A 26,854-nucleotide genomic window follows, 5' to 3' on the forward strand; every position below is an offset into this window, starting at 1 on the left:
ATATTCTGGCTTTGTTAGGGGGTGGCGGCAGTGAGCGGTCGCCTGGGGCAGCTAACGATCACCCCCCTCAGGGGCTCAGTGTCCTGTCAGTGGAGATAGTGGCTCAAACCCCGCAGGGCGGAAATTACTTCCCCACTAAGTCCCACGAAGCAGGGTGGCTGTTCCCAGCAGCCTCCCTGTGCCTATACTAACTCTTAGAAAAAAATAAAGAAGCTCTAGGAGCTCCCCTAGCTGTGACCGGCTCCTCTGGGCACATTTTCTAAACCGTATCTGGTAGGAGGGGCATGGAGGGAGGAGCCAGCCCACACTATCAAATTCTTAAAGTGCCAATGGCTCCTAGTGGACCCATCTATACCCCATGGTACTAATGTGGACCCCAGCATCCTCTAGGACGTAAAAGAAAATGTGTTTAACGCATTAAAGTTAATGTGTAATGTATTTTTATCAATATTCCCAGTGCTCGTGTGACAAACTAAGATAAAACTGGCACACATTGCGCCAAACAGATCACTTGTGTCAATCTACTTTGCACATATCGATAGTGACAGTAATGATTCGTGGTTAGATACTTGTTTAAGTGAAGAAGTAGTCCGGGAAAGATTAAGCAAAATTAAGATTTATAAATCACCTGGCCCTGATGGACTTCACCCGAGGGTTCTTATGGAGTTTAGATCACAACTAGTAAGACCCCTATACTTAATCTTCTATAGTTCAATTAGATCAGGCATGGTACCGAAGTACTGGCGTATAGCGGAGGTAGTGCCATTATTTAAAAAGGGATCCAAAAATCACACGGGTAACTACAGACCAGTTAGTTTGACATCTATAGTGGGGAGAATATTGGAAAGAATTCTAAGGGATAGCATACATACTTACTAAGTAAGTTTGAAATGATCTGTCGCTCACCAACCCATGCTGGTTCTTGCTAATAATCTTAGCGGTCTGCAGATACTCCTGTATATCTGCAGACCGCTAAGATTATTAGCAAGAACCAGCATGGGTTGGTGAGCGACAGATCATTTCAAACTTACTTAGTTAGCTTCTATGAGGAAGTGAGCGACAAGCTTGACAAGGAAAAAGCAGTGGATGTGGTCTACTTAGATTTTGCAAAAGCCTTCGATACAGTGCCTCACAGGAGACTGATCATCAAATTAAAGGAGCTTGGCCTAGGAAAAACAGTTTGTACATGGATAACTAACTGGCTGGATAACAGGGTACAGAGAGTAGTGGTCAACGGGGAGTCCTCAAGCTAGACACCAGTAGTCAGCGGAATACCACAAGGGTCCTTACTCGGGCCATTACTGTTCAACATATTTATCAATGACCTAGAAATAGGCCTGGAAAGCAGTGTCAATCTTTGCAGATGATACTAAACGGAGTAGGGTAATTAATTGGGAAATAGAAGTGGAGTCTCTACAGAATGATTTATCGAAACTTGAAATCTGGGCGTTTAAATGGAGAATGAGGTTTAATATAGAAAAATGCAAGGTTATGCATTTTAGGACTAAAAACAAACTTGCATCCTACATATTAAATGGGGAACAGCTGGAAAAATGTTTGGGGGTACTCATTGATAATAGGCTTAATAACCGTATACAATGTCAAAGTGCAGTAAAGAAGGCAAGTAAGGTGGTAGCGTGCATAAAACAGGGAATTGAGACAAGGGATGAGAGTAATCATGCTGCTGTACAAATCATTGGTACGTCCACACCAGGAATAGTGTGTACAATTTTGGCCACCACTGTATAAAAAAAAAAAAAAAAGGAAAAGGTGTCTAAGAGGAGCCATTATTAATATCTTCAAATATGTAAAAGGGCATTACAAAGTTACCAGAGGAATTATTTATTAAAATAACTCTGTTTAGGACACGCGGACACTCGCTAAGTCTAGAGGAGAGAAAATTCCGTAAGCAACGTAGGAAAAGGTTAATCACTGTTAGGGCAATAAGAATTTGGAATTCCCTGCCAAGGAAGGTGGTAATAGCGGACTCTGTAAATGCATTTAAAAACGGATTGGATACATTTCTGACTGAAAATGATATCCAAGGTTATAACATTTAAAATATTGACGTTAATAATCCGGGTGGAACATGATTTATAGTTGTTATAAGACATTACTTCAGCAGGTACATTATAAGCAACTCAACGTAATACAGAATACAGGTTGAACACGATGGGCATTTTGTCTCTATTCAACCTCATTTACTATGTTACCGTTACAGATTAGTTTTCACACTGCTCACCTGTCACCATAAAGCATAGGTTTCTGTAAGCATTGCACACAGGCCTCATGAAACCACTGTTTGCATTTACAGCACTGAAGCATCTTTAAATACCAACTGGGGGGAAAAAAAAAAGAAAGAGCAAGCTTAGTATGGAAGCATTATAATAAAGAAAAATGTGGTCATCACTAAAAAAAAATATATTTTATATATATATATATATATATATATATATATATATATATATATATATATATATATATATATATATATATATATATGCATGCGCGTTGGGTGAATCCTGATATCACTACTGAATCCTCAGTTAAGCTGCTTTTTCTATTTATCCTTGACCAATAGCGTACCGTGATATATATTTATATTTATTTTATTTTTATTTATTTTTTTATATATTTCATATGCTTTTACAACTTTTAGCATATGAGTTTCACAGTCCCCCCTTCCCCCATATTTTTGTGCTATATCTTCCTATGTTTTTTCACATATTTCTTAAATAGCGTTCCCGCTAGAACACATTGCTTTATGAATGAGTAGTGGTTCATTTTGCTGCTATACTACCCTTTTTATCCTCTGTGCCTTTTAATTTTTTATTTTTTATCTTGTAACCTTTGTGTACAATTAAAAATATGTTCTGTAATAAATCCCATTTTTTTTTAATGAAAACACGCAGTCCCTAACATTTGATGCCATCAGTGGTCGCTTAGATCTTATTCTTTTTTTATCTATCTATCTATCATCTATCTATCTCATATATCTACCATCTATCTATCTATCTCATATATCTACCATCTATCTATCTATCTATCTATCTCATATATCTACCATCTATCTATCTATCTATCTATCTCATATATCTACCATCTATCTATCTATCTCATCTATCTACCATCTATCTCATCTATCTACCATCTATCTATCTACCATCTATCTATCTCATCTATCTACCTCATCTATCTACCTCATCTATCTACCTCATCTATCTACCTCATCTATCTACCTCATCTATCTACCTCATCTATCTACCTCATCTATCTACCTCATCTATCTACCTCATCTATCTACCTCATCTATCTACCTCATCTATCTACCTCATCTATCTACCTCATCTATCTACCTCATCTATCTACCTCATCTATCTACCTCATCTATCTACCTCATCTATCTACCTCATCTATCCACCTCATCTATCCATCTCATCTATCTATCTCATCTATCTATCTCATCTATCTATCTCATCTATCTCATCTATCTATCTATCTCATCTATCTATCTCATCTATCTATCTCATCTATCTATCTCATCTATCTATCTCATCTATCTATCTCATCTATCTCTCTATATACACACATATATATATATATATATACACAAGCAGCGGGCATGGCACTCCTGCAGACTTGTGTCAATAAGAACTCTTGAATAGGCAGAATGTGAAGTACAACGTTTCAATGCCGGTTTATTTAAGGCATTTTCCTCAGGTATACATACAATAAAAACGTCTTACCTTATAAAGGCACTAAATCACCCTGTGATTAGCATCATCTGGCGGGCGGGACAGTTCCCGCTCCGTCCAGCGCGGCGGAAGTGACGTTGCACTACGTCACTTCCGGTAAACGTGCTCCCCGTCACCATAGCAATAACAAACAACAACATACACGGAGCCACTGTGTATATGGCAACACAGTGCGCTGACTGACCAAATCTGAGCACAGCCAACAAATACATTAGTTACATTTATGGCAGGATCTGATGGTACATTTTAGGCTCGATGGTAAAAGCTCAAAAATTAAATATAAGTAAACAAACAGTATTACGATTGCCTGCACATGGTTAGACAGGATATAAATTAACAGGAATACGACTCCTAGATACCTAGGCATCGGCCGATGCATAATCTGAGATTGACGCGTGCTACATTGCTAATGGGCCTGATGCACCAACAATACAGGCAGCCATCAAATATACCTCTTATTGCCACCAGTAGTATCTCACGGACATATAGGTTTAACCCCTAATTGACAGCACTATAGTGAATAGCACACATGTAGATTCCAGGGCCAATCAAATGCTGTTGTGGCATGAAAACAAGATGTTGTTATAACATGAAAACAAACTATCTGATTGCAATTGGTAAATGCACTAGAGAAAGCTATTGAGCCCATAAGATTCATTAAGACCCCGAGGGTGTACAGTATTGAGTCGGTAAATCCACCTTGCTTCCAACCTCAATAATTTGCCCCCACGGTCACCGCCCCTAACTGCAGCTGGAACATGGTCGATCATGCGGTATTTTAAGGTGGTTAAGGGATGGCGCTGTATGGCAAAATGCCTGGCAACAGGCTGTTCGCTGGTGCCCTTAGCAATCGCCAATTTGATGGAAGACCTGTGGGCTGCCATACGCTCCTTGAACATCCGTTCAGTCTTGCAGACATATGACAGCCCACAGGGGCACATCAATTGGTATACCACATACCTAGAGGAGCAAGTGAGTGTGGTAAATAAACAACGTTTTGCCTGAGTGTTGGTGCATCAGGCTCATAACCCATTAGCAATGTAGCACGCGTCAATCTCAGATTATGCATCGGCCGATGCCTAGGTATCTAGGAGTCGTATTACTGTTAATATATATCCTGTCTAACCATGTGCAGGCAATCGTAATACTGTTTACTTATATTTAATTTTCGAGCTTTTACCATCGAGCCTAAAATGTACCATCAGATCCTGCCATAAATGTAACTAATGTATTTGTTGGCTGTGCTCAGATTTGGTCAGTCAGCGCACTGTGTTGCCATAGACACAGTGGCTCCGTGTATGTTATTGTTATGGTGACGGGGAGCACGTTTACCGGAAGTGACGCAGTGCGACGTCACTTCCGCCGCGCTGGACGGAGCGGGAGCTGTCCCGCCCGCCAGATGATGCTAATCACAGGGTGATTTAGTGCCTTTATAAGGTAAGACGTTTTTATTGTATGTATACCTGAGGCAAAGAGGATTTTGGTACTTACCGATAAATCCATTTCTCTGAATACTCTAGGGGACACTGGAGTTCCACTTAGACATTAGGGTGTGAAGTCTGCAACCGGAGGTGTGGCACAATCTTAAAAATTTGCATTGTATGCACAGCCGGCTCCTCCCCCTTCACGCCCCTCATGCCTCAGTTTTGAAAATTTGACTGAGAGACGAGGACACGTATGAGAGCCTATGGAGAGGAACCGAACCGTGCAACATGCTAAACAGCATCCAAGAACATCTTTAAACGAAAAGCAACGCTGTTTGTACGAACTGTATGAACAAGAACTATAAACACAGCAGTATTGACAGCACCGAGGCGGGCGTCCAGTGTCCCCTAGAGGATTCAGAGAAATGGATTTATCGGTAAGTACCAAAATCCTCTTTTCTCTTTCATCCACTAGGGGACACTGGAGTTCCACTTAGACATTAGGGGACGTCCCAAAGTTATCCCCCAGGGAGGGAGTGCTGTCCGTTGCCTGCAAAACCAAACGTCCGAAGTTAAAATCTTCAGACGCAAAGGTATCGAACTTATAAAATTTCGCGAACGTGTGGGCTGAGGACCACGTCGCCGCTCTGCAAAGTTGAGTAGTGGAAACCCCTCTGGCAGCCGCCCAGGAGGCACCCACTGATCTAGTGGTATGTGCACTGGTCCGCAATGGAACCTGTTTACCACTGGAAATATACGCTTGTCTAATGGTAAATCTAATCCATCTAGACAGGGACTGCTTCGAAGCCGGCCAACCCTTCTTTGGCCCATCATAAAGTACGAACAAATGATCTGACTTCCGAAAGGACTATGTAACTTGTACGTACACCCTTAAAGCTCGTACCACCTCCAATGACATATCCCCATCTGCTAGACTCTGGAAAGATGGGACCACAATTTGTTGGTTTACATGAAAACCCGAAACAACCTTAGGAAGGAAATCTGCTCTTGTACGGAGCTCCGCCCGGTCCTCATGAAAAATCAAAAAGGGACTTTTACACGACAAGGCTCCCAACTCAGAGACACGTCTAGCCGACGCTAAGGCTAGCAACAACGTTACCTTCCAAGAAAGATATTTTAGTTCTGTCCGTAGTAACGGTTCAAACAAAGGTGATTTTAAAAAATCTAACACCAAATTCAGGTCCCAAGGTGCCGTGGGGGTACGAAAAGGGGGTTGTATCCTTAACACCCCTTGCAAAAAAGTTTGAACCGCTGGCAAGGATGCCAACCGTTGTTTAAAAAGAATGGAAAGAGCCGACACCTGAACCTTCAGAGATCCCAATCGCAAGCCTAATGTCAGGCCTGCTTGAAGGAACAGTAAAAGTCTGGATAAGTGGAAGGATTTCGAGTCCCATCCATGTTCCTGACACCAGTCTATATATTTCTTCCAAATTCTGTAGTAATGTCCCGCTGTAACCGGCTTCCTTGCAGCAATCATAGTAGGAATAGCCAATCTTGGTATTCCTCTGTTTCTCAAGATCAGAGTTTGAACAGCCACGCCGTCAAACGCAGTCTGTTCAGATCTGGGTGAAGAAACGGTCCTTGAGATAGTAGGTCCTCTCCTTGAGGTAACCTCCACGGGTCTTCTGACAGTAATCCCTGCAGGTCCGAGTACCAACTCCTGCGTGGCCAATCTGGTGCGATTAGAATCGCCCACACTCGTTCTCGTTTTAACCGTTTCAGTATCCTTGGTATGAGAGGGAAGGGTGGAAAGATGTATACCCTTTCGTAATCCCAAGGAAGTGTCAACGCATCTACTCCTTCTGCTGCAGCATCCCTTGTCCTGGATACATATCTGGACAGCTGGTGGTTCTGCCTCGATGCCATGAGGTCGATTTGAGGGAGACCCCATCTCCTCACTACCATCTTGAAAATCCGCGGATGAAGACACCACTCTCCCGGATGCATGTCTTGTCGACTGAGATAATCTGCCTCCCAGTTTTCTACTCCTGGAATGAATATTGCCGAGAGTATGATGTTTCGCCTTTCCGCCGACAACAGGATCTTTGTTGATTCTTTCAACGCCATCTTGCTCTTCGTTCCCCCTTGACAGTTTATGTAAGCAGTCGTCGTGACATTGTCCGACTGTATTCGTACATACTGACCTATGACCAGGTCTTCGGCCAATAGAAGTGCGTTGTAAACAGCTCTTAGTTCCAGAACGTTTATGGGTAATCTGCTCTCTTGAGGCGTCCACCTTCCCTGGAATTGATGGTCTTCCAGGACGGCACCCCAACCTCTGAGACTGGCGTCCGTTGTCAGAATCCTCCAGTCCCAAATGCCGAATCTCTTTCCTGCTGCGAGATTCTTGTGCATCAACCACCATGTGAGGGAGATACGTACCTGTGGTTGAAATCTGATTCTCAGATGAAGTAGCCAATGCGAACCTGCTCCTTGAGCAATGAGATTCATCTGAAAGGGTCGGGAATGAAGTCTTCCGTACTGGAGAGCTTCGAACGACGCTACCATCTTTCCTAAAAGTTGTACACAGAGATGGAGAGACACCGTCGGTGTCCCTAGTACCTGAGTCACCAACTTCCGTATGTCCTGAATCTTGGACTCTGGCAGAAAAATTCTCAATTTCACCGTGTCCAATATAAGACCTAGGAACTGAATCCTTTGCGTTGAAATGAGGTTGGATTTCTTGAAGTTCACTATCCATCCGTGTTGAATCAGAAATTGGTGAGATGTGTGAGCATCCTTTATCAGCTTCTCCTGAGAAGAGGCTTTGATGAGGAGATCGTCTAGGTAAGGTATTCTAGTGACTCCCCTTAATCTCAATTCTGCCACCATTACCGCCATGATCTTTGTGAAGATCCGTGGAGCTGAAGAGAGACTGAACGGTAGAGCTCTGAATTGATGATGATCTTTCACCAATGCAAACCGTAGGTAAGCTTGGTGTGGGGACCAAATTGGGATATGCAGGTACGCATCTTTTATGTCCATGGATATCATGAACTCCTTGTGTTCTAGACCTGCAATGACCGACTGTACTGATTCTTGAATCTGTAAATTCTTAGAAATTAGTTTAAAACTTTTAATTTTAGAATCGGTCTGACTGTTCCGTCTGGCTTTGGCACGACAAAAAGACTGGAATAAAATCCCGTTCCTCTCTGAGGGGTAGGAACTGGAACAATGACCTCTGACTGTAACCATTTTTGAATTGCTGAAAGTAAAGCTTTTGCTTTGATAGGGCACCGAGGTAACCCTGTTGTAAAAAATTGACTGAGGTTTCTCCTGAAACTCCATCTTGTACCCTTGAGAGATTATATTGTTTATCCAATTCTCTGGAGAGGTGTTGGCCCATGTGTCCTGAAACCTCTCCAGTCGTGCGCTCACCAGTGGAGACCCTAGGTGAGCTGGGAGACCGTCATGCCACGTTTTTTTCAGCATGTTTATCCTGCTTTCTGGTCGTTGCCTGTGAGCGGCCTCTACCTCTGCCCCCACGTGCCGGTCCACCAAAACCTCTTCCTCGGCCTCGAAAGGACTGAGATCTGAAAGAATTAAACGTTGGTCCCGAATAACCTCTCTTAACCTGTGGAGTGGTTCTTGTATAAGGAGTAGGCAGGAATGTGGACTTCCCAGCTGTAGCTTGGGAAATCCACTTGTCCAATTCTGGACCAAAAAGCGTGTCACCCATAAAGGGAATAGCTTCCACTGCCTTTTTAGTGTCAGAATCTCCTTGCCATTCTCTAAGCCATAAAATTCTCCTTGCTGATATGGCCGATGCGGAGATGCGCGATGCAATTCTACTGGCATCCTTAGATGCCTGACATAAGTATGAAGCCGATTCCCGAATGTGTTCCGCCAGAAAAGTAATCTCTTCCAAGCTATTTTGCTCTTCAATAGCTTGTATAATACGGCTGGCCCATGCTCCCATGGCCTTGTTCACCCAAGCACAGATGAGTGTAGGTCTCTGCGCTGCACCTGCTGCTACAAAAATCGACTTTAAAGCTGTGTCAACCTTACGATCTGAAACATCCTTTAAAGTCGTTACATTAGGTAACCTACCTAGGGAAGCATCCACTACCGGTGGATTTTCCCATTTATCCATTACCCCCTTAGGTAAAGGATACGTCACCTGAAACCTTTTTGGGAATTGGAAGCGTTTATCAGGTTGTTTCCAGGCCTCCTCCATTTGATTTTGGAGGGACTTAGGAATGGGAAACACTGCTGAACGTGGTTTCTGGGATTCAAATAAATCGAATTCCTCAGGCTCTTTAACCTCTTCACCTTTAAAATCCAGTATCTCCTTAACTGCCTCAATTAAAGAATCAATACCTGAGATCGCTGAATCCTCTTCTGTGGAATCAGCATCCAGGTTAGGTTCAATTAACTCACCTTCCTCCGTATCCATAAGGAGACCCTCCTCTTCCTCCGTTACCTGAACAGGAAAGGGTCTTTTAACTGCCTTGCGCACAATTGAGTCTGCTTGTGCGGGTGGCGTTAATCTGATGAGAAATTCCTCCATTGTTTTTGAGAATCCCGCAGGCCACTCTGATTGTTGTTTGCGTGATTCCGCCATCTCTTTGGATATTCTGTCTGTAAGAACATCCTCCCATGACCGTGATGGAGCACTGCTCCCTGGCTGTGCGCCCTTGTCTACGCAGGAGTCGCACACCCCCAAACTGCCAATCCTTGTGCTCTCTTATTACATTTCGTACACACGTAATAGGCTTTTGATGTCTTGGTTGCTGCCTTAGACATGATTAGCCCTTTAGTTGACAATTAAACAATGCTTTCACCCTTTATTCAGGACAGAAAGCTTGTAATATCAGCTAGATGATAGGGTTGTCCACGTACTCCCAGAATTTTCCTCAGGATCTTTGATTAGAAGCCCCTTGAAAATATAAGTAATAATGGAGTTATTATTTTTCAGGAGATCCTCAAATCATGTTATTTAAAATTTTCCCCAGCAGAGGGAGCCTAACTGAACTCCTTAGATAAGGCCTAAGAGGGGCAGGGCTGTTCCCTGTCCCTCAGATATGGCGCCAGTGCTCTATTTTAAAATGTAAAATATATATATATATATATATATATATATAATGACTGCGCCCTTAAAGCTATGTGTTGACACCCTTCTATCTAAAAATTAGCACTGAAACCACTGTGATCTCTCCGGCTCCCTGTCTACCAGAGCCGTAGTGTTTACTCCCGCGCTGTGTGACGCGGGACTCGGCCGCGCTGTAAAAGCCAGGTCTCTCAGCAGCGTGACCCGACTTCTCCCTCAGCAGCTCTTGTCTCTTTTTTCACCGCCTGAATGCCGTAGCGCAAGCGGGACCCGGGCGCGCTGTAACATCTAACCGCGCGACTCGGCTCTCCCCGCCGCGCGGGCATCAAGCGGCTCAGCTTTCCCCCTTGTGTATCTGCACGCGGGACCCGGGCGCGCCAAATAAGAGACCCGCTGTAAACAGCGCGATGTGGGTACTCTGTCAGCAGATCTATATAAGCTGCATTCCACTGGTGCTTCTAATTTAAAACAGCCATCCAGTGTGAAAATAAGCTTTCTGGGGGGTTACTGCTATTACTGGCCCTTTTACAACCAGTACTCACTGTTAGTAGTTAGAAGAGGATCTCCTGAAGAGAGATGCAGATCCCTTCAGTAGGGATCTTTGTCTCTCAGCTAAACATAAGCTTTGTCCCCCTTTTCTTAGGTTGACGCAGCCTGTTGTAGAAGTTTTTCCTCAGGATTGAATACTAGTCAGGAGCTCTCTGCTCCTATGTGCTTCACCTCTAGCACAATTTTCAAAACTGAGGCATGAGGGGCGTGAAGGGGGAGGAGCAGGCTGTGCATACAATGCAAATTTTTAAGATTGTGCCACACCTCCGGTTGCAGACTTCACACCCTAATGTCTAAGTGGAACTCCAGTGTCCCCTAGTGGATGAAAGAGAAAATGCCTTAAATAAACCGGCATTGAAACGTTGTACTTCACATTCTGCCTATTCAAGAGTTCTTATTGACACAAGTCGCCAGGAGTGCCATGCCCACTGCTTGTGTATCTTTTCCTATTGCGGAGGCACCCGGTGCAGGAATTATTATAAAGGAGAGCCGGATATCTGGGACTGTGTATGTGTGTGTATATACACTGCTCAAAAAAAATTAAGGTAACACTAAAATAACACATCCTAGATCTGAATGAATTAAATATTCTTATTAAATACTTTGTTCTTTACATAGTTGAATGTGCTGGCAACAAAATCACACAAAAATTATCAATGGAAATCAAATTTATTAACCCATGGAGGTCTGGATTTGGAGTCACCCTCAAAATTAAAGTGGAAAGACACACTACAGGCTGATCCAACTTTGATGTAATGTCCTTAAAACAAGTCAAAATGAGGCTCAGTAGTGTGTGTGGCCTCCACGTGCCTGTATGACCTCCCTACAACCCACACAAGTGGCTCAGGTAGTGCAGCTCATCCAGGATGGCACATCAATGCGAGCTGTGGCAAGAAGGTTTGCTGTGTCTGTCAGCGTAGTGTCCAGAGCATGGAGGCGCTACCAGGAGACAGGCCAGTACATCAGGAGACGTGGAGGAGGCCAACAACCCAGCAGCAGGACCGCTACCTCCGCCTTTGTGCAAGGAGGAACAGGAGAATCACTGCCAGAGCCCTGCAAAATGACCTCCAGCAAGCCACAAATGTGCATGTGTCTACTCAAACGATCAGAAACAGACTCCATGAGGGTGGTATGAGGGCCCGACGTCCACAGGTGGGGGTTGTGCTTACAGCCCAACACCGTGCAGGACTTGTGGCATTTGCCAGAGAACACTAAGATTGGCAAATTTACCACTGGCGCCCTGTGCTCTTCACAGATGAAAGCAGGTTCTCACTGAGCACGTGACAGACGTGACAGAGTCTGAAGACGCCAAGGAGAACGTTCTGCTGCCTGCAACATCTTCCAGCATGACCGGTTTGGCAGTGGGTCAGTAATGGTGTGGGGTGGCCACACAGCCCTCCATGTGCTCGCCAGAGGTAGCCTGACTGCCATTAGGTACCGAGATAAGATCCTCAGACCCCTTGTGAGACCATATGCTGGTGCGGTTGGCCCTGGGTTCCTCCTAATGCAAGACAATGCTAGACCTCATGTGGCTGGAGTGTGCCAGCAGTTCCTGCAAGACGAAGGTATTCATGCTATGGACTGGCCCGCCCGTTCCCCAGACCTGAATCTAATTGAGCACATTTTGGACATCATGTCTCGCTCTATCCACCAACGCCACGTTGCACCACAGACTGTCCAGGAGTTGGCGGATGCTTTAGTCCAGGTCTGGGAGGAGATCCCTCAGGAGACCATCCGCCACCTCATCAGGAGCATGCTGTTATGCACACCAGTGCCAGCAGGAATGTACTGGTGTCTGAACGGAGAGGGATGCCAAACAAATGAACTCACAGACAGACTGGGGAATATGACATTACATACATAGAAGGTGATAGGGTAACAAAATAAACACAAAGTGAACAGAGAAGCCCAAAGGCTAAGAAACTGGGTGTCTCCCTAGTATTAGGAATGCTCAGATGGAAAGAAGCGAGATGTTGTGATTTAATACGTAGAGAACCCGAAATGCTGTTGCTAAGGGCAACAGCAAAACCCTAAAGGGTTACCAACGGGTGTGGCAGTAAACTCCTTGGTCAGAGATGGAATAATAGACACAAGGAGAGTCTCCACAATCCTAGTCCTCACTTGCAGTGCACTGGTTCAGCTTACTGCCACTAAACTGACACCTGAACACCCTTGCACAGTGAGAAAGGATTTTGGCAGGCAAGTCTGAGAATACAGCCGCAAACTTGCTAGGTTCACAGAGTAGCAAAAGAACCCCAGCAGGTTAAACGACTGACTCCAGTCTTACTGCTAGGTCTGGATTGGCAGAGTGTAATACCAAATCCCAAGGCCTATTTGCAGTAAGCAACAAACAAATACAAAGTTTACACAGTACTAGCTAGCTTTCAGGAACTGACTAACCAACAAAGATTCAGCAGCATCTGCCTAACCTGAGAAGAGGGTTTATATAGCAGGTGCTGTCCACGCCCCACTCAGACCTCACAGACTGAGCACAAAAACCAGCACCGGATCCCCTGCCGTGCACAGAGCCTGTAACCACTGCACAGCAAAAGACCCGAACCGGAGTATCAGCTACGCTCAGGTTACTCCGCTAGCACTTGTCTCCCGGTTGCCATGACGACGTGGCAGCACAGAGCAGGAGACCCTAACAGTACCCCCCCTCTGACGAGGGGTCAAAGAACCCCTACCACCGGGTTTATCGGGGAACTGCGAGAAGAAAGAGCGTAACAGTCTGGGGACATGAAGATCACAACTGCGCACCCACGACCGCTCCTCCGGGCCATACCGCTTCCAGTGCACCAAAAATTACAGCCGACCCCGAACCATCTTGGAGTCAAGAATCCTTTCAACAACAAACTCCCTCTGGCCACGTATCAGAAGAGGGGAAGGTCTTCCACTGGAAGAAGGATTACTAATCGCCCGTTTTAAAAGGGAACAATGAAATGTTTTATTGATACCCAAAGAACGGGGTAGATCTAACTGAAATGCCACCGGATTGATAACCCTAGTGATCTTATAAGGACCGATGAACTGGGGGCCTAACTTATGAGATGGCTGTCTCAACTTCAAATTCTTGGTAGACAACCAGACGAAGTCTCCTAATTTGAAGCTGCAGGGTCTTTTCCGCTTATCAAAAACCCTTTTGGTCACTAATGACACAGACACAAGGGCTTTCTTCACTTTCCTCCAAATACCTCTAAGGACCGAAACCACAGAGGAACCACCAGGCGTGGAGTCCAGGGGGTCAAAAGAATTGGCCTTAGGATGATGCCCATACACACAAAGGAAGGGAGAGATCCCTGTAGCAGAGTGAGCCGCGTTGTTATAGGCAAACTCCGCCATGGACAGATGAGCCACCCAGTCAGTCTGACACTTGGAGACATAACACCTGAGGAACTGCTCCAAGGACTGGTTCACCCTTTCAGTCTGCCCATTAGACTGCGGATGGTAGCCTGACGACAAGCTGACAAATCTGGAGATCGGAACAAAATGCCCTCCAGAATTTGGCCACAAACTGGGATCCGCGGTCAGAGACCACATCAAGTGGCAACCCGTGGAGGCGCACAACATGCAGCATAAATAATTCAGACAGGCGTCTGGCCGATGGCAGCCCAACCAATGGAACGAAGTGCGCCATCTTCGAAAACCTGTCAACGACAACCCAGATGGCTGTCATCCCCGAGGATTTGGGCAAGTCCACCACAAAATCCATTGAAATGTGGGACCATGGCTTAGATGGAATAGAGAGTGGATGTAATGGGCCAACAGGAACCCCTCTTGGAGTCTTATTTCGGGCACAGATGTCACATGCCCGAACCCACTGATCCACATCCCTAGCCACCGAGGGCCACCACACCGCCCTAGATAGCAACTCCCGAGATCTGGCAATACCCGGGTGACCTGCCGACTTCTTGGCATGGAATTCCAGGAACACTCGCTGTCTTAACCTAGGAGGCACAAACAAAAGACCTACCGGAAGGTCTGGAGGAGCCTGCTCCTGTGCTCTAAGGACTAATGACAAGAGGTCCTGGGTAATGCCCACTTTAATACATGATGGGGACACAATGGGCAATGGCTCCTCGGTGGTCTCCTGGATTGGAGCAAAACTCTGCGAGAGCGCATCAGCCTTGAAGTTTTTTGACCCAGGGCGATGTTATCAAAAAATTAAAGCGAGCAAAAAACAAAGCCCATCGTGCCTGCCTGGCATTGAGGCGCTTCGCTGACTCTAAATATGCCAAATTCTTATGGTCGGTGAGAATTGAGACCACAAACTTAGCCCCCTCAAGCCAGTGTCTCCACTCCTCGAGTTCATCCTTAATAGCCAACAATTCCCGGTTGCCCACGTCATAATTCATCTCGGCAGGCGAAAATTTACGGGAAAAGTAAGCACAGGGATGAAGGCGATTATCAGACACCCCCATCTGAGAGAGCACTGCCCCAATACCCATCTCAGAGGCATCCACCTCCACCACAAAAGGACGCTCTGGATCTGGGTGTCGCAGCACCTTGGCAGAGACAAATGCCCTTTTGAGACGGGCAAAAGCCGCTTTGGCCTCACAAGACCAGTGAGCAATATCCGCCCATTTCTTAGTGAGTGCCACCAAGGGCGCCACTATAGACAAAAATCCAGCGATAAATAGTCTATAAAAATTTGCAAAGCCCAGAAAACGCTGAAGCGCCTTCAAACTAGTGGGCTGCACCCAATCCAGGACTGCCTGTACCTTGGAACCCTCCATTTGGAAACCTTCTGGGGAGATAATATATCCTAGAAATGCGATTTGCTGAACTTCAAATTCGCACTTCTCCAGCTTCGCCCCAAGCCGGTGGTCTGAGTTTCTGGAGGACTAAGCGTACATGCTTCCGATGTTCCTCCAGGGAATGGGAGAAGATTAGGATGTCATCTAAGTATACAACTAAGAATCTATCCAAATATTCCCTGAGCACATCGTTCATGAAGTCCTGGAAGACTGCCGGGGCATTACAGAGCCCAAAAGGCATCACCAAATATTCATAATGCCCTGAGTGGGTATTAAAGGCAGTCTTCCATTCATCCCCCTCTCTTATTCGGATTAGATTGTACGCACCGCGTAGGTCAATCTTAGAAAAAATGGTGTCAGTACGAAGCTGGTCAAACAAGACCGAAATGAGAGGCAGTGGGTATGAGTTTTTAATCGTGATACGGTTCAATTCCCTGAAGTCGATGCTGGGTCGCAACGAACCGTCCTTTTTACCCACGAAGAAGAACCCCGACCCAACTGGAGACTGTGAAGGTCTGATAAATCCCTTAGCCAAGTTCTCCTGAATGTACTCTGCCATAGCCTGAGTCTCAGGACGTGACAGGGAGTACAACCTGCTCTTGGGAAGCTTAGCATTCGGCAACAAATTAATGGCACAGTCATAGGGGCGATGGGGAGGTAGTACCTCTGCAACTCTTTTGGAGAACACGTCCGCAAAATCTGCATAACATCCTGGCAAACTTAGCTGCGAAAGCCTGACTGGAAGGCTCAAGCAACTCCTGAAACAATCAGTACCCCAACTAAGAATCTCCCCAGAGACCCAGTCAAATTGAGGATTGTGGGCCCTTAACCAGGGTAACCCCAACACCAATGGGGCAAAAGTACAGACAGTCACATAAAAGGACAATTTTTCAGAGTGTGTGGCTCCAATAAACAAAGAAGTCTGGCTAGTGCAAGCGGTAATTTTACCCTGGGATAATGGTTCCCCGTTTAACCCACAAATCTCAATTTCCAATGCCAAGGGTACTAAGGGAACAGAGTGTTTCAGGGCGAATTGGCGGTCCATAAAAACCCCGTCGGCCCCACTGTCCACAAAGGCCTCAGTCTTGACAGTTTGACCGAGGATCTTCAAGGTCACCGGAATGATAAAAGTCTTCTTGGGAAATTCCGACTTCTGACCTGACCGGATATTTCCCATCACCCTCAGGCCCTGAAGTTTTCCGGCTTTTCTGGGCATGATACTACCACATGACCTTTATTCCCACAGTACAAACATAACCCCTGCTGTCTCCTCCGCGTCTTCTCACGCGAGGAGAGGCGGGTAGCCCAATCTGCATAGGCTCCTCGGAAAATTCCTCAGAGTCTGAGGTTCCCTTGGGAAAGAAGGAAACCTTGGTCTCCCTTTCAAGCCTGCGCTCTCTCAGCCGTCTATCCACCCGAATGGATAACTGCATGAGCTGATCCAAGCTATCAGGCAAGGGATATTGTACCAGTTGGTCTTTTAACTGGTTAGAAAGACCTATTCGGTACTGGTGTCTCAGGGCTGGGTCATTCCACTGGGTATCATGGGCCAACCTCCGAAACTCCGTACAATAAACCTCAACTGGCCTTCGCCCTTGCTTAAGGATCGAAATCTGAGCCTCGGTTGAGGCAGTCTTGTCAGGGTCATCATACAACATGACCAGTGCCGTAAAAAAAGCATCAACACTTTTAAGCAACGGACAGTCAGGCTGCAACCCATATGCCCAGACCTGTGGGTCTCCTTGTAGCAAGGAAATCACTATGCCCACCCGCTGAATCTCCGACCCAGAAGACTGAGGCCTAAGCTGGAAATATAGCTTGCAGCTCTCCTTGAAACAAAAGAACTGCGAGCGATCTCCAGAAAAACGATCCGGGAGATTTACTTTCGGCTCCTTAACCCCTGAAGGTACTGCTGCTGCGGGAGCTCCGCCAGCGGCCTGCGAGGTGTGCATTTTAATGGACAAATCATTAAATTGTCGAGTCAGGACCTGCACCTGATCGACCACCTGTTGCAAAGTATTTTGAGGGGTATGCTCCATATTCCCACAAAATTTCAACAGGAGTAATTAGGCTGCTGAATATGTTATGCACACCAGTGCCAGCAGGAATGTACTAGTGTCTGAACGGTGAGGGATGCAAAACAAATGAACTCACAGACAGACTGGGGAATATGACATTACATACATAGAAGGTGATAGGGTAACAAAATAAACACAAAATGAACAGAGAAGCCCAAAGGCTAAGAAACTGGGTGTCTCCCTAGTATAAGGAATGCTCAGATGGAAAGAAGCGAGATGTAGTGATTTAATACGTAGAGAACCCGAAGTGCTGTTGCTAAGGGCAACAGCAAAACCCTAAAGGGTTACCAACGGGTGTGGCAGTAAACTCCTTGGTCAGAGATGGAATAATAGACACAAGGAGAGTCTCCACAATCCTAGTCCTCACTTGCAGTGCACTGGTTCAGCTTACTGCCACTAAACTGACACCTGAACACCCTTGCACAGTGAGAAAGGATTTTGGCAGGCAAGTCTGAGAATACAGCCGCAAACTTGCTAGGTTCACAGAGTAGCAAAAGAACCCCAGCAGGTTAAACGACTGACTCCAGTCTTACTGCTAGGTCTGGATTGGCAGAGTGTAATACCAAATCCCAAGGCCTATTTGCAGTAAGCAACAAACAAATACAAAGTTTACACAGTACTAGCTAGCTTTCAGGAACTGACTAACCAACAAAGATTCAGCAGCATCTGCCTAACCTGAGAAGAGGGTTTATACAGCAGGTGCTGTCCACGCCCCACTCAGACCTCACAGACTGAGCACAAAAACAAGCACCGGATCCCCTGCCGTGCACAGAGCCTGTAACCACTGCACAGCAAAAGACACGAACCGGAGTATCAGCTACGCTCAGGTTACTCCGCTAGCACTTGTCTCCCAGTTGCCATGACGACGTGGCAGCACAGAGCAGGAGACCCTAACACATGCCCAGGAATTGTAGGGAGATCATACAGGCGGGTGGTCTTCTGTTTGCCGGCGGTCGGGCTCCCGGCGCTCAGTATACCGGCGCCGGGAGCCCGACAGCCGGCATACCGACACTTATTTTCCCTCGTGGGGGTCCACGACCCCCATAGAGGGAGAATAAAATAGTGTGGCGCGCGTAGCGCGCCACCGTGCCCGTAGCGTGGCGAGCGCAGCGAGCCCGCAAGGGGCTCATTTGCGCTCGCCAAGCTGTCGGTAAGCCGGCGGTCGGGCTCCCGGCGCCGGGATGCTGGTCGCCGGGAGCCCGACCGCCGGCCACCCGTAGTGAACCCCATACAGGCACGTGGAGGCCACATACACTACTGAGCCTCATTTTGACTTGTTTTAAGGACATTACATCAAAGTTGAATCAGCCTATAGTGTGTTTTTCCACTATAATTTTGAGTGCGACTCCAAATCCAGACCTCCATGGGTTAATAAATTTGATTTCCATTGATAATTTTTGTGTGATTTTGTTGTCAGAACAACTATGTAAAGAACAAAGTATTTAATAAGAATATTTCATTCATTAAGATCTAGGATGTGATATTTTAGTGTTCCCTTTATTTTTTTTAGCAAAATATAAATATATAAATATATATATATATATATATATATATATATATATACACATACATACATACATATATACATATATATATATATATACATACACACATACATACCTGGGTGCCCTCCCGTGGCACTACATATATATATATACATATATATATATATATACATATATACATACATATATACATACATACATATATACATACATATATACATACACACACACTATAAATATACACCCACACACACACTAACACCATAAACCAAATTAACATGACCCTATATAGGGCCTAAAAACAAGTCTAATCTGACTAGGCATGCTGACCTGCTACTTAGCAGATTACCGCATTGGCTTGAGCACATGGGGCCTGACTCAGTTGCGGACGCAACTTTGACGATGTCGCAACTCCGTGATTATCGGCAGAATATACATGCGGTGCAGCAGGAAAGCGCACGCACCAAGGTGCCTTTGCGATGCCACTCACAGTGAGGAATCAGTCGCAGAGTGAGTGACAGAAAGACTGCTTGGGGGAGGCAACGGGTGTGTCAGTAAAAATGCAGGCGGTATGTGAAAGTTTTCGGGGCGTTTGGAGTGCGAAGGCAATCTTGTACACATAAAACATCCAGCGACACAGCTCCGGCAGCTATTCTGCACGGCCATTGAGTTAATGTTCCTTGCATATAGGTTGCGATTGAGAACGCAGTTGCTGAGAATGTTGCGATGTCTTTGGGGGCGCCTGTTCACTTGTGGGCCGCTGCTTCTCGTGATACCTCGTAGTTCCATCACTAAAAAAAGTATTGCTGCTGCATCTGCATTGCAACTGCGTCTGAATCAGGCCCATGGTCATTTGTTGAACAGAATGCTTGGAGCCCCTTGTTACAGTTTTTTTTTTTTCCCAGCACAATAAAGTAAGATTTTAAACCTACCGGTAAATCTTTTTCTCCTAGTCCGTAGAGGATGCTGGGACTCCGTAAGGACCATGGGGTATAGATGGGCTCCGCAGGAGACATGGGCACTATAAAGAACTTTAGATGGGTATGCACTGGCTACTCCCTCTATGCCCCTCCTCCAGACCTCAGTTAGAGAACTGTGCCCAGAGGAGACGGACAATACGAGGAAAGGATTTTTGTTAATCTAAGGGCAAGATTCATACCAGCCCACACAATCCACACCGTATAAGCTGGAATATACGCAACCAGTTAACAGTATGAACAAAAAACAGCATCAGCCAGAGACTGATCAAAACTGTAACATAACCCTTATGTAAGCAATAACTATATACAAGCCTTGCAGAAATACATACGCACTGGGACGGGCGCCCAGCATCCTCTACGGACTAGGAGAAAAAGATTTACCGGTAGGTTTAAAATCTTATTTTCTCTTACGTCCTAGAGGATGCTGGGACTCCGTAAGGACGATGGGGATTATACCAAAGCTCCAGACCGGGCGGTAGAGTGCGGATGACTCTGAAGCACCGATTGAGCAAACATGAGGTCCTCCTCAGCCAAGGTATCAAACTTGTAGAATTTAGCAAAAGTGTTTGAACCCGACCAAGTCGCGGCTCGGCAAAGTTGTAATGCCGAGACGCCTCGGGCAGCCGCCCAAGAAGAGCCCACCTTCCTAGTGGAATGGGCCTTTACCGAATTTGGCAACGGCAATCCAGCTGTAGGATGAGCCTGCTGAATCGTGTTACAGATCCAGCGAGCAATAGTCTGCTTAGAAGCAGGAGCGCCAACCTTGTTGGCTGCATACAGGATAAACAGTGCCTCTGTTTTCCTAACCCTAGCCGTCCTGGCTACATACATTTTTAAGGCCCAGACCACGTCAAGGGACTTGGAATCCTCCAAGTCACCCGTAGCCACAGGTACCACAATAGGTTGGTTCATATGAAACCACTTTAGGCAAAAATTGAGGACGCGTCCGCAACTCTGCTCTATCCACATGGAAAATCAGATCGGGGCTTTTGTGAGACAAAGCCGCCAATTCGGACACCCGCCTTGCAGATGCCAAGGCCAACAACATGACCACCTTCCAAGTGAGAAATTTTAATTCAACCGTTTGAAGAGGTTCAAACCAGTGAGATTTTAGGAACTGTAACACCACGTTAAGGTCCCATGGTGCCACAGGAGGCTGAATGTGCAGCACTCCCTTTACAAAAGTCTGGACTTCTGGGAGAGAAGCCAATTCCTTCTGAAAGAAAATTGATAAGGCCAAAATCTGTACCTTAATGGAGCCTAATTTTAGGCCCATATCCACTCCTGTCTGTAGGAGCATTCTTGGCTTCACACCAAGATACATACTTTCTCCAGATACGGTGATAATGTTTCGCCGTCACCTCCTTCCTAGCCTTTATCAGAGTAGGGATGACCTCTTCCGGAATGCCTTTCCCAGCTAGGATTCGGTGTTCAACCGCCATGCCGTCAAACGTAACCGCGGTAAGTCTTGGAACACGCAGGGACCCTGTTGCAACAGGTCCTCTCTGAGAGGAAGAGGCCACGGATCTTCTGTGAGCATTTCCTGAAGATCTGAATACCAGGCCCTTCGAGGCCAGTCTGGAACAATGAGTATTGTCCGTGCTCTGTTTCGTCTTATGATTCTCGATATCTTAGAGATGAGTGGAAGAGGAGGGAACACATAGACCGTCTAAAACACCCACGGTGTCACCAGGGCGTCTACTGCTACTGCCTGAGGGTCCCTTGACCTGGCACAATACCTCCGAAGCTTCTTGTTGAGGCGTGACGTCATCATGTCTATTTGAGGAAGTCCCCAATGACTTGTTATCTCCGCAAAAACTTCCTGATGAAGTCCCCACTCTCCTGGATGGAGATCGTATCTGCTGAGGAAGTCTGCTTCCCAGTTGTACACTCCCGGAATGAAGACTGCTGCCAACGCGCTTATGTGACTTTCCGCCCAGCGAAGAATCCTGGTAGCTTCCGCCATTGCCACTCTGCTCCTTGTCCCGCCTTGGCGGTTTACATGAGCCACGGCTGTGACGTTGTCTGAGTGAATCAGAACCGGTAGGTCGCGAATTAGATTCTCCGCTTGACGTAGGCTGTTGTATATGGTCCTCAATTCCAGTACGTTGATGTGTAGACAAGCCTCCTGGCTTGACCATAGACCCTGAAAATTTCTTCCTTGTGCGACTGCTCCCCATCCTCGGAGGCTCGCGTCCGTGGTCACCAGAACCCAGTCTTGAATACCGAACCTGCGACCCTCGAGAAGGTGAGCACTCTGCAGCCACCACAGGAGAGACCCCGGCCCTGGGGGACAGGCGTATTTTCTGATGTATTTGTAGATGGGACCCCGACCATTTGTCCAGAAGGTCCCACTGAAACGTCCTCGCATGGAACCTGCCGAAGGGGATGGCCTCGAAGGTCGCTACCATTTTTCCCAGTACTCTAGTGCATTGATGGACTGACACTCTTTTTTTGTTTTAGCAGGTCTCTGACCATGTTCTGGAGTTCCTGGGCTTTGTCCATTGGGAGAAAAACCCTGTTCTGTTCCGTGTCCAGAATCATGCCTAAGAAAGATAGCAGAGTGGTTGGAATCAACTGTGACTTTGGTAGATTCAGAATCCAGCCATGCTGCTGCAGCACTCTCAGGGAGAGCGACACGCTTTTCAGCAATTGATCTCTCGATCTCGCTTTTATCAGGAGATCGTCCAAGTACGGGAAAATTGCGACTTCCTGCCTGCGCAGGAGCACCATCATTTCTGCCATTACCTTGGTGAAAATCCTCGGGGCCGTGGAAAGCCCAAACGGCAGCGTCTGAAACTGGTAATGACAGTCCTGTACCGCGAATCTCAGGTACGCCTGATGAGGGGGATATATGGGAACATGAAGGTATACGTCCTTTATGTCCAGTGACACCATAAAATCCCCCCCTTTCCAGACTGGAGATAACTGCCCGGAGCAATTCCATCTTGAATTTGAACTTTTTTTTTTTTTTTTTAAGTACAGTTTTAGGGATTTTAAATTTAGAATGGGTCTGACCGAGTCATCCGGTTTCGGGACCACAAATAGGGTTGAATAGTACCCCTTCCCCTGTTGAACTAGGGTCACCTCGACAACCACTTGTTGACACAGTTTTTGAATTGCAGCTAAAACTATCTCCCTTTCTGGGGAAGAAGCTGGTAAAGCCGATTTGAAAAACCGGCGAGGAGGCACGTCTTCGAATTCCACATTGTAACCCTGAGATACAATTTCCATTGCCCAAGGATCCACATCCGACTGAACTCAGACGTGGCTGAAGAGTCGAAGACGTGCCCCCACCGGCGCAGACTCCCTCAGTGGAGCCCCAGCGTCATGTGGTGGATTTAGTAGAAGCCGGGGAGGACTTCTGCTCCTGGGAACTAGCCGTAGCCGGCAGTCGTTTCCCCTCTACCCTTACCTCTGGCGAGGAAGGAAGAGCCCCGACCTCTTATGCACTTATGCGACCGAAAGGACTGCATCTGATATTGTGGCGTTTTCTTTTGCTGTGGGGAAACATAAGGTAAAAAAGTAGATTTAACCGCGGTAGCTGTGGAAACCAGGTCCGCGAGACCTTCCCCAAATAAATCCTCACCTTTGTAAGGTAAAACTTCCATATGGTTCTTTGAGTCGGCATCACCCGTCCATTGGCAGGTCCACAGGGCTCGCCTAGCAGAAATCGCCATGGCGTTGGCTCTCGAACCTAGCAGACCAACGTCTCTCTGAGCGTCTCTCATGTATAAGACTGCGTCTTTAATGTGACCTAAGGTCAATAAAATGGTATCCCTATCCAGGATATCAATGTCAGCTGACAAAGTATCCGTCCAAGCCGCAACAGCGCTACAAACCCAAGCCGACGCTATTGCCGGTCTGAGCAAGGCACCCATGTGTATAAATTGATTTTAAGGTAGTTTCTTGTCTGCGATCAGCAGGATCCCTGAGGGCTGCCGTGTCTAGAGACGGTAGCGCCACCTGTTTGGACAAGCGCGTTAACGCCTTGTCCACCCTGGGTGAGGATTCCCACCGTAACCTGTCCTGCGCAGGAAAAGGATACGCCATAAGAATTCTTTTGGGAATCTGCAGTTTGTCTGGAGTTTCCCAAGCCTTTTCAAATAACGCGTTCAGCTCATGAGATGGGGGAAAGGTTACCTCAGGTTTCTTTTACTTAAACATGTGTACCCTCTTGTCAGGGACAGAGGGGTCATCTGTGATATGTAAAACATCCTTTATTGCAATAATCATATAATGAATACTTTTGGCCACCCTTGGGTGTAACCTCGCATCATCGTAGTCGACACTGGAGTCAGAATCGGTGTCGGTATCAGTGTCTGCTACTTGGGACAGGGGACGTTTCTGAGACCCTGAAGGGCCCTGTGACACAGTCAAAGCCATTGATTGACTCCCTGTTCTATCCCTGGACTATGCTTTGTCCAATTTCTGATGTAATAAAGACACATTTGCATTTAAAACATTCAACATATCCAACCAATCAGGTGTCGGTGTTGCCGACTGAGACACCACAATCATCTGCTCCACCTCCTCCTTAGATGAGCCTTCCGCTTCAGACATGCCGACACACGCGTACCGACACCCCCACACACTCAGGAAAATATCTATATGGAGACAGTTCCCCAATAAGGCCCTTTGGAGAGACAGAGTATGCCAGCACACACCCAGCGCCAACTGACGCTGGAAACAAAATTCCCAGAAAAAACAGCGCATATACTAAAAAATAAATAAAAATTATATATATATATATATATATATATATATATATATATATATATATATATATATATATATATATATATATAAATAATATAAGAATTTACTTACCGATAATTCTATTTCTCGTAGTCCGTAGTGGATGCTGGGGACTCCGTCAGGACCATGGGGAATAGCGGCTCCGCAGGAGACAGGGCACAAAAGTAAAAGCTTTAGGATCAGGTGGTGTGCACTGGCTCCTCCCCCTATGACCCTCCTCCAAGCCTCAGTTAGGATACTGTGCCCGGACGAGCGTACACAATAAGGAAGGATTTTGAATCCCGGGTAAGACTCATACCAGCCACACCAATCACACTGTACAACCTGTGATCTGAACCCAGTTAACAGCATGATAACAGCGGAGCCTCTGAAAAGATGGCTCACAACAATAATAACCCGATTTTTGTAACAATAACTATGTACAAGTATTGCAGACAATCCGCACTTGGTATGGGCGCCCAGCATCCACTACGGACTACGAGAAATAGAATTATCGGTAAGTAAATTCTTATTTTCTCTGACGTCCTAAGTGGATGCTGGGGACTCAGTCAGGACCATGGGGATTATACCAAAGCTCCCAAACGGGCGGGAGAGTGCGGATGACTCTGCAGCACCGAGTGAGAGAACTCCAGGTCCTCCTCAGCCAGGGTGTGACCCTGACCAAGTAGCAGCTCGGCAAAGTTGTAAAGCCGAGACCCCTCGGGCAGCCGCCCAAGATGAGCCCACCTTCCTTGTGGAATGGGCATTTACATATTTTGGCTGTGGCAGGCCTGCCACAGAATGTGCAAGCTGAATTGTACTACACATCCAACTAGCAATCGTCTGCTTAGAAGCAAGAGCACCCAGTTTGTTGGGTGCATACAGGATAACAGCAAGTCAGTTTTCCTGACTCCAGCCGTCCTGGAAACCTATATTTTCAGGGCCCTGACAACATCTAGCAACTTGGAGTCCTCCAAGTCCCTAGTAGCCGCAGGTACCACAATAAGCTGGTTCAGGTGAAACGCTGACACCACCTTAGGGAGAAACTGGGGACGAGTCCGCAGCTCTGCCCTGTCCGAATGGACAATCAGATATGGGCTTTTGTGAGACAAAGCCGCCAATTCTGACACTCGCCTGGCCGAGGCCAGGGCCAACATCATGGTCACTTTCCATGTGAGATATTTCAAATCCACAGATTTGAGCGGTTTAAACAAATGTGATTTGAGGAATCCCAGAACTACGTTGAGATCCCACAGTGCCACTGGAGGCACAAAAGGGGGTTGTATATGCAGTACTCCCTTGACAAACTTCTGGACTTCACGAACTGAAGCCAATTCTTTCTGGAAGAAAATCGACAGGGCCGAAATTTGAACCTTAATGGACCCCAATTTGAGGCCCATAGACACTCCTGTTTGCAGGAAATGCAGGAATCGACAGAGTTGAAATTTCTTCGTGGGGCCTTCCTGGCCTCACACCACGCAACATATTTTCGCCACATGTGGTGATAATGTTGTGCGGTCACCTCCTTCCTGGCTTTGACCAGGGTAGGAATGACCTCTTCCGGAATGCCTTTTTCCCTTAGGATCCGGCGTTCAACCGCCATGCCGTCAAACGCAGCCGCGGTAAGTCTTGGAACAGACATGGTACTTGCTGAAGCAAGTCCCTTCTTAGCGGCAGAGGCCATGAGTCCTCTGTGAGCATCTCTTGAAGTTCCGGGTACCAAGTCCTTCTTGGCCAATCCGGAGCCACGAGTATAGTTCTTACTCCTCTACGTCTTATAATTCTCAGTACCTTAGGTATGAGAAGCAGAGGAGGGAACACATACACCGACTGGTACACCCACGGTGTTACCAGAACGTCCACAGCTATTGCCTGAGGGTCTCTTGACCTGGCGCAATACCTGTCCAGTTTTTTGTTCAGGCGGGACGCCATCATGTCCACCTTTGGTCTTTCCCAACGGTTCACAATCATGTGGAAGACTTCCCGATGAAGTCCCCA

General features: G+C 46.5%; 1 protein-coding gene across 6 annotated transcripts in view; it reads right to left on the reverse strand.

Annotated features, from left to right (window-relative positions):
- MTF2 (metal response element binding transcription factor 2) overlaps positions 1 to 26,854 on the reverse strand; it is a 181,035-nt gene that overhangs the window by 63,508 nt on the left and 90,673 nt on the right. For all 6 annotated transcript variants that reach the window (XM_063939878.1, XM_063939876.1, XM_063939874.1 and 3 more), the window contains one exon: positions 2,243 to 2,338. In XM_063939878.1, the coding sequence (XP_063795948.1) occupies positions 2,243 to 2,338 (96 nt within the window). The remainder of the gene's footprint in view (positions 1 to 2,242; positions 2,339 to 26,854) is intronic.

This window comes from Pseudophryne corroboree, chromosome 9, assembly GCF_028390025.1.
Source record: "Pseudophryne corroboree isolate aPseCor3 chromosome 9, aPseCor3.hap2, whole genome shotgun sequence".
In the NCBI taxonomy this organism is placed as follows: Eukaryota; Metazoa; Chordata; class Amphibia; order Anura; family Myobatrachidae; genus Pseudophryne; species Pseudophryne corroboree.